Below are 19117 nucleotides of genomic sequence, written 5' to 3'. Positions count from 1 at the left end.
ACTTCCCGAAGCCATGGCTCTGGCTTACGGACAGTGGCACTCACCACCACCTCCTCGAAAATGCTCTGCAGTTGCGTTTCCATCGGTACCATCGAGCCCCGGGCTCCGGGGGAACCCGGCGACAGGCGGGTGAGAGCCAGGGTCAGGAAGAATGGAGCGGAGGGGCGGAGCCACCAGCAGGAAGCCGCCGCTCTCTCTCGCTCCGCTACTTCCTTCGGTGCCCGGCGAATGAGCCCGCCCGGTGCTTACCCGTTACCAGCCCCTCCGAAATCTGTATCTCTGCCAGTTGGTTCCACTTGTAGAGGTGGCCCCGTAAACTGACAGCGCTGCTTGATCCTGGGCAAGGCCACCCTCTCCTGGCTGGAGCCAGAACTGCGACCTGTTTGGAGTTTCACTTGCAGATCCGAATCACAAGGGCTGTGGCCAGAACCAAGTGGGTGGACTGTCAAGAGCTGACCTCGTGAAGCAGTTGATACCACGTTATTCTTGCCCAATAGGACCCATGTCTTCACTATGGTACCCTCAGTTGCTAGCACAGTGATGGGCGTGTCGTCATCTTTTATTGAATGTTGAAAAAAAAAAAAAAAACAGAATAAACCCTTTATTGTTAATTCGCAAATAAGTGGCGGCACTAAGCACGTCACTTTAAAACAATCTTCCCATCATCCTGGTAAATTTCTGAAAACTTTTTTTTTGTTATTGTCTTAGTATGAAAAAATTTTTGTCTATCCAAAGGCTATTCGTCAATGTTTTCTTCCAGAAACTTTGTTCTAGCTTTGGTATTTAAGTCCATATTTTTAAAATTGGTTTTCATGACTGGAGATAAGTTTTCACAGGATTTTCCTCCCCTTTGGGGAGATGTAAATAAATGTTTATAAACCCTAAATAGAGGACATTGACAGATTAAAGAAAGGATCTTGCCGGGTGGTGGTGGAGCACACCTTTAATCCCAGCACTTGGGAGGCAGAGGCAGGAGGATTTCTGAGTTCAAGGCCAGCCTGGTCTACAAAGTGAGTTCCAGGACAGCCAAGGCTACACAGAGTAACCCTGTCTCAAAAACAAAACAAAACAAAACAAAACAAAACAAAACAAAACAAAAAAAACTCATTCAAATCCAGCTTGGTAAAACAATGAGCTTATTATAGTTTCTTATAGAAGCACGGTGACTCGGGTGCCCTCATTACTGGGAACTCCTACCTCAAGCACAGATGACTTACAAAAAGGCATACCCGTGTAGTACCCTCCCAATAAAATATTTAAATTTAACAGAATGTTGGAGAATAGAGGGGCTTCTGGGGAATCGTGTAAGAACCATCTTGAGTTTCCATGGAGTCTTCATTTTATTTTATTGTATTGTATTTTATAGTTTTGAGACAGGGTATTTTGTACCCCAAGTTGACCATGAATTTACTATGTAGCAGAGTGACCTTGAATATTTGATCCTTCTATTATTGAGGAATTCTCATGGAGAGAGATGGGACGCCCCTGAGACTTTCTGCCAGGAAGAAGTGTTGGGTTAGGATTAGGATTGGACCCGGCGTTAGGGTTAGGTGTGCTAGCTAGGGTTTGGGTTAGGATTGAACTCAGGGCTTCCTGCTTGCTAGACAAGCAGTTTACCAGTAAAGACACATTCCTACTCCCATCTCTCATGTGGGTTTCAGGCAACTGAAGCTGCTCTGCTCTAACAGTGAAGCAGGCACTGCTTCCTGAGAGCTTATGGGCAAGAAGCTGGTGATTTTCCAGTCATAGTCAGGCAGAAACTTAGCTTCCCAACAAATGTAAATGATATCCAACCACTGGATATAGCATTGTTTTCTGTACCATAGCTACTGAGATGAACTGTTTAATTTTCTAGTTGAAAAGTAGCCTGAAAGACTTATATTCAGTGTTCTGTTTGCTATGGACATGATATGAAAGACGGTGTAGTTTAAATAATAGAGATTTATGTTGATGTTGATACAAATCTGGAGGACAGACAGTCTCTCTGGCTGGTAGATGGACATCTTCAGCTTTCTTGTTGTCTTTCCTTTGTGTGGCCGAGGTTGCTATTGTTCCTCCATATTCTCCTCTTTTTTTTTTTTTTTTTCCTCCTCTTCCCATGTCTTCTGGTCCATGATAAGTCTTATGTGTTTCTAGGCTGGTCTTGAGCTCATTTTGTCAAACTGCCTTCTAAATATGTATGCTTATACTTATAGACTTGTACTAATGTCAGCCTTTAGTCAGAGAAGATACCAATATCCTGGTGTATACTTGCTAAATAACCCTGAGGTCCCACCCCATATACTGAGTAGCTATATTCTTGAATAAACAGGTTAAATGATCTTCGGGTCCCATCATTTACTGAATAGGCATATCCTGGCATAGATAGACTACTCCTTACTGGGTAGCTATAAGTAGTGGTTTGGGGGGACGGAAAACTCTTTCATTTTTGAAGATATGGAGTTGTCTATGCTCTAGTGCAGGGGGTCTCAACCTACAGGGGTAACAAATCAGATATCCTACATATCAGATATTTATAGTTTATAGCAGTGTCAAAATTACAGTTGTAAAGTAGTAACAAAATAATTCTATAATTGGGGTCACCACAAAGAGAACTGCATTGAAGGCTTGCAGTTTTAGGAAGGTTGAGAAACACTGCTATAGTTGGTTGCACTATATCTCTGTGTGTATAAGCAGCCCTAGCTAGACCTAGTGGGTTGTAAACAAAATAAGGCATGAAGTTGGGAGGAGGGCATGCTGAGGCAATACGAGGAGAATTGGAGCAACAAACAGGGATAAATCGGATCATACTTCATTGTATACATATATAAAATTCTCAATAAATTTACAGATAAATTTTTACATTTGTTTACATATGTATGCGCAAGTGCCATGGTGTGAGTGTCAAGGTCAGGGGTCAACTGTGAGGTTAGGGGGCAACTGTGGGTTCCAGGGATTGAGTTCAGGTCACCAGCATTTTCCTGCACCCCTGAGCTTTCTCCCTGGCCCTGTTTAAGATGAACCCCAACTCTACTTCATACTTTGTTTTTTCTGGAAAATATTTTCTGGGTTAAACCCAAGGATCCAGTTTTGTCTCATTCGAGATTCCCTGAAGGATTCAGGGAAATATTCAAGTTGATAAGTCTTCATCCCTGGCACCACGGATGTTTGTGCACAATCACTCTGTCACAGCCTCCTGAATGTCTTCTGGGCATCTTTCTCATGTAGCCAATAACTAGGTGATAACTCAACAGAGACTCAGTCTCCCAGAAGCTTTGTTGTAGTCACTTCTGGTAGCAGAAAATTAAACAGTATTTTTTTTCTTTCTTTCTTTCTTTCTTTCTTTTCAAGACAGGGTTTCTCTGTATAGCCCTGGCTGTCCTGGGACTCACTCTGTAGACCAGGCTGGCTGCGAACTCAGAAATCTGCCTGCCTCTGCCTCCCGAGTGCTGGGATTGAAGGCGTGTGCCACCACTGCTCAGCTAAACGGTATTCCTTAATATAAAATGCTGGGGACAGCAGACAATGACAGGGACTGCCGGCAGTAGGCTGGGATGGAGACATTTCAGTAGTCCAAGGCAGCTCTTTGTAAAAAATAGCTGTTCCCATTTCTCCTAACCTTAGCCCTAGACAACGGCTGTATAAATTTCATTTGTGTGTGACTGCTTTTCAGTTAGCCTTGATGTGCATAATTATGCTATTATATCTGACTTTCTTACTTCTTTCTCCATCTGCTCTGGTGAATTCTGTGAAACTAGATGTTCCTTGATGTAATGACTCTTAAACAATTAAAAATTGAGGCATGGGGCACAGTACAGCACAGCACAGCACAGTCCTAATGGCCCAGGTACATGCTGGAAAGTTCTCATCTTGGAAACAATGTAACAACTGCACAATGGTAGTTCCAGATTAATGCTTGACTTGCAAAGAAAGTTTGAAGAAATTATTAGAAAATGAAATAGAGCCAACATTGGGACCCCAAGAAAGGGAAAATTATTAAAGTTATGAAATAAGTTTTGCATAACATTTGAGAGTGGTTCCTGGATAAACAGGTATAGAATATGTAAAATCTTATATTAGTAAAATTACGTCAAAACACTGAGACTCTTAGGAGAGTCATTGTGTACAATGTGCAGAAGCAGAAAGCTAGCAGAACTACTGAGTTAAGGGTTAACTTGATTCTTTCTGGCCACTGCCTGGCAGCTTTGCCCATGTCATTTATCATTAGAGTTTCACAGGAAAAATGCAAGTAGCTGGCCTCAGAGCTCTGAGATCTGAAATATAAGTTAAAGTTTAAATAATGATAAGTTTGCAATTATTATTATTTTGGCTATAGGCTGGGAATGGAAGCTTGAAACTTTGGGGAACAATTGTAATACTTAATTCTTTATGGGATGTGGTTATTCTTTTGAATTTGATTTGGCAATGATTATACAATGTCCTTTTTTCCCCCTGATTTTGGAGTATCAATAAAAGACTGGGGCAAGAAAAAAGCGAGAGAGCATGAGAAGAGCACGTGAAGAGTGAGTGAAGAGAGAATACGAGGCATATACGGAGAGTGTGTGTGAGAGTGAAAGAAGAATGCATGTGGTGTGTGTGTGAGAGGTGTGTGTGAGAGCAAAAGGGGAACACACAGAGGTGTGTGTGAGCATGAGAGTTCAAGACAAGCACACAGGAGAAAGCAGAGAGCACAAGAGAATGCAGAGTGTGTGCAGCCTCAAGCTGCGAGCGAATGAGAGAGAGAGAAAGAGAGCAGAGAATGAGAGAGAAGAGAGAGGAACTTTAAGCCTTGAAAATTTGACTGTCAGCTTGTACCCCCCACACACAAAAAAGCAGTCTGTATATATTTATTATGCACCTTCCAGATATCCCTGCTTCCAGATGAGAACTCCGATCCTGTGTCGAGGCTGGACCCCGGCAGTAAGGGGACAAAAAATAAGAAACTTCAAGGTTAGTGGCTGAGCATTTGCCAAGTATGCTTAAGGTCCTGGGTACAACCACTGACCCTTTCATTAAAAGCCAACAAAAACAAGAAAGAAGGAACAAGGGAAAGAAGGATAAAGGAAGGAAGGAGAGGAAAGAAAAGATAGGAAGGGAGGAGAGAGAGGGACAGGGACAGGGAGAGAGGGGGAGGGAAGAGGAGAGTTCTCAGCAGAGAAGTCTAGCTGACATCACCTTAACCAGGTGATCAGACATTATCAGCAATGAGAAAATATGAATCATGCATCAGCCCGATAGGATGTCATGAGAACATGGTATATTTCTCTTCTTTTCTGCCAACACTGCACAATCTTAATCTACTTCATGAAGAAATACAAAGCTCACTATTTATGGGCATTCTCCAAAGCAACCAAGTACTTCACAGAAAAGTATCAAGCTAAGGGTGATGGGCATTCTGAGAAGCAACCGGTCTGTACTAGTCCAAGCATTTGGAGTTAAGAGGGCTAAGGAGTGGCTGAGAAAGACTTCAAGAATGGAAGAACTATTCTACAACACCTGAACACAAAACATGGCTCTCAACAGATCTCTACACACACTAATGGAAAGTTAACAAAACCTCATAACAACTGAGCATTAGATGGGTCATGGAGGATGATGCTAGGCCCTGATCTTGATAATTGTGGCAATATAGAAAAATGCCTTTATCTTTAGAACATACACATACTAAAGCAGTTTTTGGTGAAAAATCTAAGAATAGATTGGCAACTTGTGGCAACTTAGGGCCAAAGCTGTGTCAGAAATTTTTGGAAACAGTTAAAACAGAATGTTGCTCTTGTGGTTTGAAAATGGAGTGTTCCCCTGTAGGCCTTTGTATTTGAACAGTGCCCCGACCTGGAGAAAGTGAGTCACTAGTGATGGCCCTTGACAGTGTACAACTCAGCCTGCCCCACTTCATGGTCGCTCTCTACTTCCCAAGTGTTGGTACAATGCGGGTAGCCAGCTTCTTGGTGTTACTGCCATATCTCCCAATCATTATGGCCAGTCTCTGCGAACCCAAAAAAGCCATTTACCACTGAAGTTTCTTTTGTGTAGGTATTAAAATATTTGTTACATTTATTTATATGTATGTGTGCAGAGGCATGCCATGGTACATGTGTGTGAATCAGAGGACAGCTTACAGGACTTGCTTCTGTCCTTCTGCTACACAGGTTCTTGTTAAGGAATTTTATCACAGCAGTGAGAAAGTAACTAAAATATACAGAATGAATCTGTGTGGACTCCAACAATGTGTGAGCATCCAAAAATGTCTTTGTGAAAAGCGATGCATAGTCTGTTACTGGTAGGATGTTAGGATTTCTCACTTGGTAAGTGTAGTCACACACACACACACACAGTATGGAAATAGCCAAACCCACAAATGTTAGGTCCCTCATATACAATGGTGTAGGCAGGCAAATTGGTTCAGCATGTAAAAACACTTGCTGCCAAACCTAATAACTTGAATTTGATCCCTAGTTCTCAAATTACAGAAGGAGAACCAACTCAATTCTCAAAAGTTGCCCTCTGATCTCCAATATATTTATGCTATAGCATGCAAGTACTAACAAATGTATATACACACACACAGAGAGAGAGAGAGAGAGAGAGAGAGAGAGAGAGAGAGAGAGAGAGAGAGAGAGACTGCCAACCAAGAAAACCTACCTGAACTTCAATGCCCAGCGGTTTTATTGGTGCTCATCAGTGGGTGGTTTTAACTCGCAACAACTTGGACTCTTCTGGAGAAAGAGTCTTAACGAGGAATTATCAGGATCAGGTTGGCCTGTGGGTCACTGAGTGTCATAGGAAAGACCAGCCCAGGGCAGGCAGCGTGAGTCCCTAGCTAGGCTCTCCACTGGGTCAGAGTAAAGAAAGGCATTGAGCTAACAAGGATTCGTGCATTCACTTTCTCTGCTCTTGACTGTGAATAGAATGCATCTGTCTTCCTGCAATAATGGACTACCTGAAACTATAAAGCCAAATAAACGCTTTCTTCACCCCAACTCTCTTTAGGTCAGAGAATTTGTCATAGCAACAGAAATTAAACAAGGGCAAGACTTCGCCTAGTGAGCTTGTGTGGCTCATTTCAGCTTGCAGCAGCTTCTCCAGAGGTTGACCTGATACTTCATGATCTGCCCAATTCATATTGTTAGACTGCCTAGGTGACCCACGCCCCCCACCCCAGGGAAGCCAAGTCACTTCTATGATATGTGACTTTCTGAGGTCATGATCCTCTAGAAGGCAAGGTAAGAACCAGGCCTCTTTCTGGTCAAAGCTGAGCTCTTTACAAGTTCACTCAATACTATGGTGTAACCCCCCCCCCCCCGCCTTAAACCACAATGTCTGTAAAACAACAACAAAAAGAAAAAAACCACTGAACAGACTTCATAATGTTCCTATACAAGTTTATGCAGAATGGCTCTCCAGTAATGTCTTTTTAACTTTATAACTATCAGCATGATTTTACATTTGAAACACCCATAAATTTAAAATCTTGAAATACTCTTCAGAATGTCTTATAACCAACACAGGGACTTTCTCTTTTTTATGTGTATCATAGTGCATCCATATGCAACTGAAACTCCGATCATGGGATTATATATCTTAGAGAGTGAAGAAATCATTAAAAATGCAAAATATAGTGCTATGGTTTGCATGTGCCCAGTAAAGGCCCACTGCTCAATTGGTCTCTAGAATATGACACTGTTGGAGGTGGGGCCTTGTAGAAGGAAGCCAGGGTACTCAGGATGAGTGGTTGGGTTTTACCACACCCTCTCTATGATGACATTCTCTGCCTCATCATTGGCTCCAACACAGCAGAACCAATGACCAGGAACTGAAATCTCTGAAACGATGCATCATAATAAACACTTCCCTTTTACAGGTAGCTTTTTTATTTTTTATTACAGGAACAGGAAGCTGACCAACAAAGCAACAGTGCTCAATTAGAAATTGCTCACTCTGTGTCTGATTTGAGACTGAATTTTTAAGTGAATTTTTTAAAGTGAATTTATTTTTAACGAGAATTGGCTGTTTTTCAAATGTTAAGTTCTCTTCTGAAGGCTTAAGGAGCTTTCTGTGTGCACACATTGATGTGAAGCTAGTCTGACCAATTCTGTTGTTAGTGAATACATGCTTGGTTCTCTCTCTCTCTCTCTCTCTCTCTCTCTCTCTCTCTGTGTGTGTGTGTGTGTGTGTGTGTGTGTGTGTGTGCATTTTCAGCAAAAGAAACACAGCTCTCATCTTGAAGGGGATAGAAGATTATATGGTATATTTTAGAGCCGTATGTTAGTGATTCAAGACCAGAAATGTAGATTTAGGTTACCCCAAGTTTCATGTGCTAAGGAGTTAACAGTTTGGTGGAGAGTGTACAGTAAAAGAACAAAAAGAGTCATGAATCGAGTCACTTTTAAAAATACATTAGTGTAGGGATGGAGAGATGGCTCAGCAGTTAAGAGCTCTGGCTGCTCTTCCAGAGGTCCTGAGTTCAATTCCCAGCAACCACATGGTGGCTCACAACTATCTGTAATGGGATCCGATGCCTTCTTCTGGTGTGTCTGAAGACAGCTAAAGTGTACTCATGTAAATAAAATAAATACATCTTTTTTGTTAAAGACACTATAAAAATACATTAGTGGATCTATCAGGTAGGTTGAGTACAGTAGAGTGGGGACATCTCTGTGACAGACTTCCAGTGCTATCTGATGACATTATGAGCTTCAAAGTTGATGGAAACTATAGTTCTGTCCGAAGATTACAAATAGCCAGAAATAATGAGGTCACACTCCAAGGAGGGGAATACATGGATCGTATGAGGGCTAAAGACAGCCCAAGGTAATTTGTCTCTGGACTTACAACATTCTAACCTTTCCAAAACACTGAAGTCTGTCAGTCATCATTTGTAGCTAAAGGTTCGTTCCAGGAACTTTGAAGTACAGTATATTCAGGCCTACTGTTGTATGTTTGTGGATGTGCATGTGTGTGTGCTTGGGTGTGTGAGTGTAGGTGTGCTTGTGCATGTGTGTGACTATATATGCATATGTCCATCTCGATCTATTTACTAATCTCACCACTAGCTCTTACCCTGATGGGAATGTTTTCTAGTTCCCCTGACTTCCCACTCCAAAGCCCAGAAATAATTTGCTTCTAACATGCCTAATCTCTAATGAAGACAGGCCCCACACCACCACTCACACTGCCCTCCCTGGGCTTCACTCCCTGGCACTATGCCCAAGTGACTGTAGCAGAGAATTTGAATGGGCTAATGGATGTTGGTAAAATGCTGTTTCTAGTTATGTCTGATCAACAGAGTTTAGTTTGCATTCGTAGGCTGACAAAAGAAGATAGTGTTTTTTTCAAACAGACTAGAAGAAAGTAAAGACTAATTTCCTTTGTTTTCATTGGAGCAGGCACCTTCCTGAGAGTGAGAAATGGATATAAATAAAGAAAAATGGTTTTAAAGTTTCTGGACTTGAAGGTGGAGGAAGGAGACTATTAGCTAAAGAATGTGTGTGGCTTCCAACAAAGCCTGAAAGGCCATAATACACTAGTCCAGAGAGGGCTCCGGGCATGCTGATAACTGGACTTTTGCCGGGTATGATTAATACTGGACTTATAATCAACAGAACGATAAAGTAATAAATTTCTGTTGTTTAGATACACCCATGGCAATTTGTGACATCAGAAGCAAAAAACTGTTTGTTTTCTTTGTTGAGCTTAGGCTGTGCTGTGTGCTAAGTTTCTCTACTTTGTGAAAAACAAAGGTATTTCAGGCTATGCCTTGCCCAGGGACTCCATTTTACAGGCAGCTTTGGACTCCGTTTTGACACTGGAGGATGATTGTAAACCAGGGTGAATGGACAGACAGATCTACCCAGTACCACCCATATGTCACCGAAGAGATGCCACCCTATAAACTTCTCATTCTGAATTGAGATTGTAGGAACATTAAACTTATATCAGGTCCAACAACTTATCTGACATGCTGGACCAAGAAAAGGGTGTAACCCCCTCATCTGGGTCCATAAATTGATCAACAAACAGCAATGGTCCCACACCCACCTGTCACGTGATACCAGGTGAGTGTGCACCAGGGACCAGCAAAGCACTCTCCACCATCTGGAGGTTCTAGCTCAGCTCTGTGCCTCTGTCGATATGGTCTACTAGAAGTCTGTCTGCTGCCTATCTGCTTGTTCATTTGGGCTTGGACCCACAGTTCCTGCCGGGGACCCAGTTTTGCCCTATTATTTCAGCAGCAGCAGCAGCAACACCTCTTTCCTGCAGCTGGTTCATTATATTATCAATACATGCAATGTACACATTCCTTTTTTTTCTTAAGGTTTATTTTTTTTAATTAATTTTTTATTAGGTATTTTCCTCGTTTACATTTCCAATGCTATCCAAAAAGTCCCCAATACACTCCCCCCCCACTCCCCTACCCACCCACTCCCACACCTTGGCCCTGGCATTCCCCTGTACTGGGGCATATAAAGTTTGCAAGTCCTATGGGCCTCTCTTTCCAGTGATGACCTACTAGGCCATCTTTTGATACATATGCAGCTAGAGTCAAGAGCTCTGGGGAACTGGTTAGTTCATAATGTTGTTCCACCTATAGGGTTGCAGTTCCCTTTAGCTCCTTGGGTACTTTCTCTAGCTCCTCCATTGGGGGCCCTGTGATCCATTCAATAGCTGACTGTGAGCATCCACTTCTGTGTTTGCTAGGCCCCGGCATTGTCTCGAAAGAGACAGCTATATCTGGGTCCTTTCAGTAAAATCTTGCTAGTGTATGCAATGGTGTCAGCTTTTGGAAGCTGATTATGGGATGGATCCCTGGATATGGCAGTCTTTAGATGGTCCATCCTTTCGTCACAGCTCCAAAGTTTATCTCTGTAACTCTTTCCATGGGTGTTTTGTTCCCAATTCTAAGAAGGGGGGCAAGTCAATGGCCTTTCTGTACACAAAGGATAAACAGGCTGAGAAGGAAATTAGAGAAACAACACCCTTCTCAATAGTCACAAACAATATAAAATACCTTGGCGTGACTCTAACTAAGGAAGTGAAAGATCTGTATGACAAGAACTTCAAGTCTCTGAAGAAAGAAATTAAAGAAGATCTCAGAAGATGGAAAGACCTCCCATGCTCATGGATTAGCAGGATCAACATTGTAAAAATGGCTATCTTACCAAAAGCAATCTACATATTCAATGCAATCCCCATCAAAATTCCAACTCAATTCTTAAACGAATTAGAAAGGGCAATCTGCAAATTCATCTGGAACAACAAAAAACCTAGGATAGCAAAAACTCTTCTCAAGGATAAAAGATCCTCTGGTGGAATCACCATGCCTGACCTAAAGCTATACTACAGAGCAATTGTGATAAAAACTGCATGGTACTGGTATAACGACAGACAAGTAGACCAATGGAACAGAATTGAAGACCCTGAGATCAACCCACATACCTATGGTCACTTGATCTTTGACAAGGGAGCAAAAACCATCCAGTGGAAAAAGTACAGCATTTTCAACAAATGGTGCTGGCACAACTGGCGGTTATCATGTAGAAGAATGCGAAATGATCCTTTCCTATCTCCTTGTACCAAGGTCAAATCTAAGTGGATTAAGGAACTCCACATAAAACCAGAGACACTGAAACTTATAGAGGATAAATTAGGGAAAAGCCTCAAAGATATGGGTACAGGGGAAAAATTCCTGAATAGAACAGCAAAGGCTTGTGCTGTAAGATCGAGAATCGATAAATGGGACCTCATAAAGTTGCAAAGCTTCTGCAAGGCAAAAGATACTGTCAATAAGACAAAAAGGCCACCAACAGATTGGGAAAGGATCTTTACCTATCCTAAATCAGATAGGGGACTAATATCCAATATATATAAAGAACTCAAGAAGGTGGACTCCAGAAAATCAAATAACCCCATTAAAAAATGGGGCTCAGAACTGAACAAAGAATTCTCACCTGAGGAATAACCGAATGGCAGAGAAGCACCTGAAAAAATGTTCAACATCCTTAATCATCAGGGAAATGCAAATCAAAACAACCCTGAGATTCCACCTCGCACCAGTCAGAATGGCTAAGATCAAAAATTCAGGTGACAGCAGATGTTGGCGAGGATGTGGAGAAAGAGGAACACTCCTTCATCGTTAGTGGGATTGCAAGCTTGTACAACCACTCTGGAAATCAGTTTGGCGGTTCCTCAGAAAATTGGACATAATACTACCAGAGGATCCAGCAATACCTCTCCTGGGCATATATCCAGAAGATGTTCCAACCGGTAAGAAGGACACATGCTCCACTATGTTCATAGCAACCTTATTTATAATAGCCAGAAGCTGGAAAGAACCCAGATGCCCCTCAACAGAGGAATGGATGCAGAAAATGTGGTACATTTACACAATGGAGTACTACTCAGCTATTAAAAGGAATGAATTTACGAAATTCCTAGGCAAATGGATGGACCTGGAGGGCATCATCCTGAGTGAGGTAACACAATCACAGAGGAACTCACACAATATGTACTCACTGATAAGTGGATATTAGCCCAAAAACTTAGGATACCCAAGATATAAGATACAATTTTTAAACACATGAAACTCAAGAAGAACGAAGACCAAAGTGTGGACACTGTGCCCCTTCTTAAGGTTTATTTTATGTATGTGAGTACACTGTGGCTGTCTTTAGGCACACCAGAAGAGGGCATCAGGTCTCATTACAGATGGTTGTGAGCCACCATGTGGTTGCTGGAAATTGAACTTGGGACCTCTGGAAGAGCAGTCAGTGCTCTTAACCCCTGAGCCATCTCTCCAGGCCCAATGTACACATTCTTTTTATTGTTGTTTTGTTTTGTTTTTTTCAAGACAGGGTTTCTCTGTGTAGCCCTGGCTGTCCTGGAACTCACTTTGTAGACCAGGCTGGCCTCGAACTCATAAATCTGCCTGTCTCTGCCTCCCAAGTGCTGGAATTAAAGGTGTGCACCACCACTGCCCAGCCAGTGTACACATTCTTAACAGCCCATCTCTGAAACCCTTAAACTCCTTGTTGAAGCCCCTTTAACTTAAGTTCATTCTGTAACTCAAAACAATTAAAATCTACCTGCTAGCCATATTTACTGTGTGATGTGTGATATGACAGCTAGTATTAATGATTAAGATTAGGATAGGAGGACCTGCATTGGCCAGATGGGATCATCTGTCAAACTGCTTCCATTAATACCACTGCACCTTGTGAATGTACAGTTATTCAACAAATTGTGCATTGGGGCTTGGTGTGTGTGTGTGTGTACGTGTGTGTGTACATGTGTTTGTGTATGTGTGTGTGTGCATGCACTTGCACACATGCCACAGCACACATAAGGTGTGTGCAGGAGTCAGTTCTTTCTTTCTGCCACAGGGGCTCTGACTGAGGCAAGAGCTCAGGTGTCAGGGTTGGAGCTTAGTTGGCTTAATGTTTCGGTTTAGATTTTTCTCTGCTCTCTCTCTCTCTCTCTCTCTCTCTCTCTCTCTCTCTCTCTCTCTCTCTCTCTTCCTCTTGCTCCCCTTCCAATCCCTTAGGCCCTCTCTCCCTTCTTTCTCCTTTCCTCTTCCCTCAGGCCTTTAACTATAAAATAAAAGAAGGTATGTTTACCTATTCATATTACTTCTCTCTCTCTCTCTTCCTCCCTTCCTTCCTTTTCTCATTCCCTTCCTTTATCTGTTTAATATCTCCTTTATTTCCTCATAAAAGTAATTTGGGACTTCCTATGAATTTTAGATGGATTATTAGTATATTACCTTGAGATCGTTTAAATAGTGAAAGCTGTATAATTTTTTTATCTACAAACATGCACTCAAGCAAAATTGGAAAAAACATAGTAGGGCAATGTTGTCTTTTCAGACTATGTTGGTGTTCTCATGTTAAGTGGACTCATTGCCCCTTCTGGACTCTTAAATGGACACCAGAAGGTACAGATCAAATCTGCCCACCATAATATTATTCGTATTTCTCTCTCTGTCTCTCTGTCTGTCTCTGTCTCTCTTTCTCTGTCTGTCTCTGTCTGTCTGTCTCTGTCTCTGTCTGTCTCTGTCTCTGTATCTCATTCTCTGTCTCTCTCTGTCTCTCTGTGTCTCTCTGTAACTGTCTCTATCTCTCTGTCTCTCTATCTCTGTCTCTCCCCCTGTATGTGTGTGTTTAGCACATATGATGCACTGTGACAGGTGTTATGGCCATAACTTTATTTGAAACTGTCCTGGAAGTCATTTGCACTTCACTTTAATTCATTGGCTTCGCTGAATTTTCCATTTCATATAAAATTAGATACTTCATGTTTCAGTGTCATCTTCTAGCTGAATATTCTGAGATCTTACTGGTGACACAGAATTTTAGAAATCAGCTATATTCTCTTTTAGCTTTAATCTTTTCTTAATTATAATGTGCATAAAATGTTAACTTTGCTTAAGATCTCCATGTTTTATTTAGAAGTCTATTTACCATTTTGTTTTGGTTTGGTTTTTGGTTTTTCAAGACAGGGTTTCTCTGTGTAGCCCTGGCTGTCCTGGAACTCATTCTGTAGACTAGGCTGTCCTCGAACGCAGAGATCCCCTTGCCTCTGCCTCCCAAGTGCTGGGATTAAAGGTGTGCGCCACCACTGCCTGGCCTATTTACCATTTTTACTACTTCCATTTGGTCTTCTGAGAGTGGAGTATAGATCATCCAGCGACAACTGCATTCTCTCCTTTACACTCAAGGGGGCCAAACAAACAAAATTGCCCCACCTGCCTTCCGTCAGGTATAGATTTTTAAAGCAAAAATCAATGTTAGGTGACAAGATGTCCATATCGGTTCATGTCTATGATTCCAGCTCACAGGAGGTACAGACATGAGGACAGCAAGTTAAAGGCTAGCTGGGGATATGTGGTCAGACTCTATCTTAACGAATAAGATGCTAAGTTGGTGGCATCTGTCCCTCACAGCTAAAAGCAGGAAGTGGACTCGGATTTGCTGCTTTTATGTGTTAGCCTAAGGTGTGGACACTGCCTTTTAGGATTATTATATTTTTAATAATGAAATCTGTCATCCATATGGGAGAAAATATGGGGATATAGTTCAGCTGATACACTATTTGCTTAGCATTCACAAAGCTCTTGGTTCAGTGCCCTAGCCCTGCAGAACCTGAGCATGGTGGAACACTACTGCAGGGCAGTACCAGAAGGTATGAACTGAAGGATCAAATGTTCAAAATCACCTTCAGCTACATAAGAAGATGGAGGCTTGTGTAGGTTGCACAAGATCCTGTCTCTTTCTAATAAAACTCCATCACTGGTGAGTGGATATTAGCCCAGAAACTTAGTATACCTGAGATATAAGATACAATTTGCAAAACATATGAAACTGAAGAAGAACGAAGACCAAAGTATGGACATTTTTCCCCTTCTTAGAATTGGGAACAAACACCCAGGAGTTACAGAGACAAAGTTTGGAGCTGAGACAAAAGGATGGACTATCTAGAGACTGCCATATCCAGGGATCCATCCCATAATCAGCCTCCAAACGATGACATCATTGCATACACTAGCAAGAGTTTGCTGAAAGGACCCTGATATAGCTGTCGCTTGTGAGACTATGCCGGGGCCTAGCAAACACATAAGTGGATGTTCACAGTCAGCTGTTGGATGGATCACAGGGCCCCCAATGGAGGAGCTAGAGAAAGTATCCAAGGAGCTAAAGAGATCTGCAACCCTATAGGTGCAACAACATTATGAACTAACCAGTACCCCGGAGCTCTTGACTCTAGCTGCATATGTATCAAAAGATGGCCTAGTAGGCCATCACTGGAAAGAGAGGCCCATTGGTCATGCAAACTTTATATGCCCCAGTACAGGGGAATGCCAGGGCCTAAAAGTGGGAATGGGTGGGTAGGGGAGTCGGGGGGAGGGTATGGGGGACTTTTGGGATAGCATTGGAAATGTAATTGAGGAAAATACCTAATAAAAATATTTTAAAAATAATAATAAAACTCCAAGTAGTAACAGCAGTAGTGATAATAAACATCTCAGGACAAATGTCTAGTGTACCTTCACTGTGTAAAGAAATGGAACATTGCCAACACCCTATTGTCCCACCTTTTAGTAGTATCCCCTCCCCACTTCCATGGCAACACTGCCCTGACTCTTAGGTTTGGTGTCACTTTTTTCTACTGCCTGTATTTTCATCCGTTGATATATGTGTTTTCATTTGCCAATGGTGACTGGCAACAGAAACGTGAGATATAAAGTAAGGACTGTGTGATGTTTGCTAATAGAATCTCCCAGAAAGGGCTGGAGAGATGCCTCAGTGGTTAGGAGCACTGGCTGCTCTTTCAGAGGTCCTGAGTTCAATTCCCAGCAACCACATGGTGGCTCACAACCATCTGTAATGGAATCTGATGCCTTCTTCTGGTGTGTCTGAGGATAGCTATAGTGTACTCCTATACATAAAATAAATAAATCTTAAAAAAGAAAAAAGAATCTCCCAGAAAAACATAAACTGGGGTAGGGTCCTCAGAGCATGCCTTTAGTTTCTCAGAGGTTTCCAGTGCTGAGTTACCTTCTGGAAAAAGTCAATAGAACAGAGCAGAGAGAGCAAGACCTGGGAAAAACAGAGTCCACTGCACTCTGGGTGTCCCACATTGCCTATTGAACAGCTGGTGTGGGTGGGCTATCATGTGTTACTGAGTTTCTAACCTTACACAGATGCCTCTAGATCCCTGGGGCAGTTTTCCTGTGCAATGAACCAAAATGACTGTTCTTTCCCTCACTTAAGAATTGAGACCTCAGCCGGGCGTGGTGGCGCACGCCTTTAATCCCAGCACTCGGGAGGCAGAGGCAGGCGGATTTCTGAGTTCGAGGCCAGCCTGGTCTACAAAATGAGTGCCAGGACAGCCAGGGCTACACAGAGAAACCCTGTCTCGAAAAACCAAAAAAAAAAAAAAAAAAAAAAAAAAAAAAAAAAAAAAAAAAGAATTGAGACCTCCAGAGGCAAGAAAGTGTTTCCTGAGAACCTGATTAGGCAGAGGTATTCAAAGCTCAAAATCTGGTAGGCATCTGCTGGGGAGCTGGCCACACTGCCAGATCCTTGGTCACTCTGCCAGTCTAAACTGGTTTTTCCCTTTGTCCCACACATCTGTTGTGCCATGTATTCCTTTGTTATCTGTCTGGACTGATTTGCTTTGATCAAATGTCAGATCAGAAGTTTCCTGGAGGTGGTAAGTGGTTGCTTCCCATTTTATAGTTTAGGATCTTGTTTTGCTGTAAATGAGGGTAAAAACTCTGCATGTCTTAAGATGTTCTTCTTACTTTCTTATCCTGAACAAGAGTGAGCTGTATGTGGAGTTCTAGATTGAAGATTACTTTTTCTTTCTTTCTTTCTTTCTTTCTTTCTTTCTTTCTTTCTTTCTTTCTTTCTTTCTTTCTTTCTTTCTTTCCTTTCTCTCTCTCTCTCTCTCTCTCTCTCTCTCTCTCTCTCTCTCTCTCTCTCTCTCTCTCTCTCTCTTTCTTTTTGTTGTTGTTGTTGTTTTTCAAGACAGGGTTTCTCTGACAGCCCTGGCTGTCCTGGAACTCACTCTGTAGACCAGGCTGGCCTCGAACTTAGAAATCCACCTGCTTCTGCCTCCTAAGTGCTGGGAGTAAAGGCGTGTGCCACCATTGCCCCCAAAAGATTATCTTCTTAGAACGTGTTAGTCTACTGTCTTCTGTCTTTTATCATGGCTACTAGGAAATCCTAAACTCTTTGGATTCTAGAGGCATTACAGGTACCCATCTTTGTTCTCTCCAGAAGCTTGGGAAATCTGTTTTGGTAGATGTCTGTATTTTATTCATTAACTGGGCATGCAGTGGCCATTAGACACATTTTCTTTGGTTCTAGCAAATTTTCTCCAACTATTTTGTGATTTCTCCCTTTCTCTTTTAGTTCTGTCTCACTTCAATGTTTATTACTTGATAGAGGCTAAATTCTCCATGTGAAATTTTAAATATGTTTTGATGTGTGCTGGTTAGTTTTTGTCAGTTAGACACCAATTTGAGTCACTCTGGATGAGGGACCCTAAATTGGAGAGTTGCCTCCATCAGATCAGGGCGCGCAGACCACTGTGGGTAGTGCTATCTGCAGGCAAGTAGGCCTGGGTTGTATAAGAAAGCAGGCTGACCCGAGCTGTGAAGAGCAATCCAATAAACTGTGTTCTTCCATTGTTTCTGCTTCGAGCTCTTGCCTTGAGTTGCTGCCCTCAGTAATGGATCATGACATAAAAGAGGGGGGAATCCTTTTCTTCTCTCAAATGCTTCAGTGCTTTCAGTGGTCAGTGCTTTCAAAAGCAAATTAGGGCAGCAAGTATCTAAAAGATGTTAAAGCTCTCCACTAAAAATTCTCCCTGTGTGTGTTTTATAGTCTTTCTTCCATCCCTCCCTTCCTTCCTTCCTCCCTCCCTCCCTCTCTCCCCCCTTCCTCCCTTTCTTCTTTCCTTCCTTCCTTTCCTTCTTAACAGGGTATCATGTAACCAATGCTAGCCTCAAACTCATTCGGTAGCTGAAGGTTATCTTGCCTTGATTGTCTTCCCTTACAGCACCACACATGGTTTATGTGGTATTGAGCACTGAATTCAGGCCCAGGTACATGCTAGGCAAACACTCTACCATCTAAGTGACAGCCCCAGCCAAGAACCCACTAATTCTTCCTATGCTCACCAAGTTGTGTAGCCTTTAGTACAGGTTTAGACTATTTTAATTACATGACTATATCTATCTATCTATCTATCTATCTATCTATCTATCTATCTATCTCTAGATGTAGATATAGTCCCTAACTCAAGCAGGCCTCCAACTGGGAATTCTCCTGCCTCATCCTCCATAGTGCTGGAGTTATAGGTATGTGCTACCTTGCTGATAGTTTTTAAGTCCCTCTACTCCTTTCTACCTTATTTTGGTTGTTATTACCTTTCTTCAGCTGCCTAGAAGTTCTTCCTGAGTGTCCATGATTGAGAATAGAGGAAGAAAGAGCTGCTTCAAAACTCTGAGCTGTTGAACAGACTTTAAACAGCAATATGGGTTGGCTTGAGGCATGCTCTCTTGGGAAATCCCCAAGGCTGAGCATTTGAGCTTCCCTCTTTGACATGTCTGAAAATCAGCAGATCAGACACCTTC

General features: G+C 42.2%; 1 protein-coding gene across 3 annotated transcripts in view; it reads right to left on the bottom strand.

Annotated features, from left to right (window-relative positions):
- The window catches only part of Med23 (mediator complex subunit 23), a 71072-nt gene that overhangs the window by 46204 nt on the left and 5751 nt on the right, over positions 1-19117 (bottom strand). The window contains exon 2 of one of the 3 annotated variants that reach the window (XM_029482505.2): positions 250-556. Coding sequence is in view for 2 of the 3 variants with exons in the window: in XM_021173847.3 (XP_021029506.1) it covers positions 45-92 (48 nt within the window). In the remaining variant the exon portion in view is untranslated. Of the gene's footprint in view, positions 1-44; positions 192-249; positions 557-19117 lie in introns of those variants that run through there. The other 2 variants (XM_021173847.3, XM_021173848.3) reach the window with 2 other exon arrangements.

Source organism: Mus caroli, unplaced genomic scaffold (genome assembly GCF_978045245.1).
Source record: "Mus caroli unplaced genomic scaffold, Mus_caroli_1 scaffold_9, whole genome shotgun sequence".
In the NCBI taxonomy this organism is placed as follows: domain Eukaryota; kingdom Metazoa; phylum Chordata; class Mammalia; order Rodentia; family Muridae; genus Mus; species Mus caroli.
This window is presented reverse-complemented; position numbering and strand designations above follow the sequence as displayed.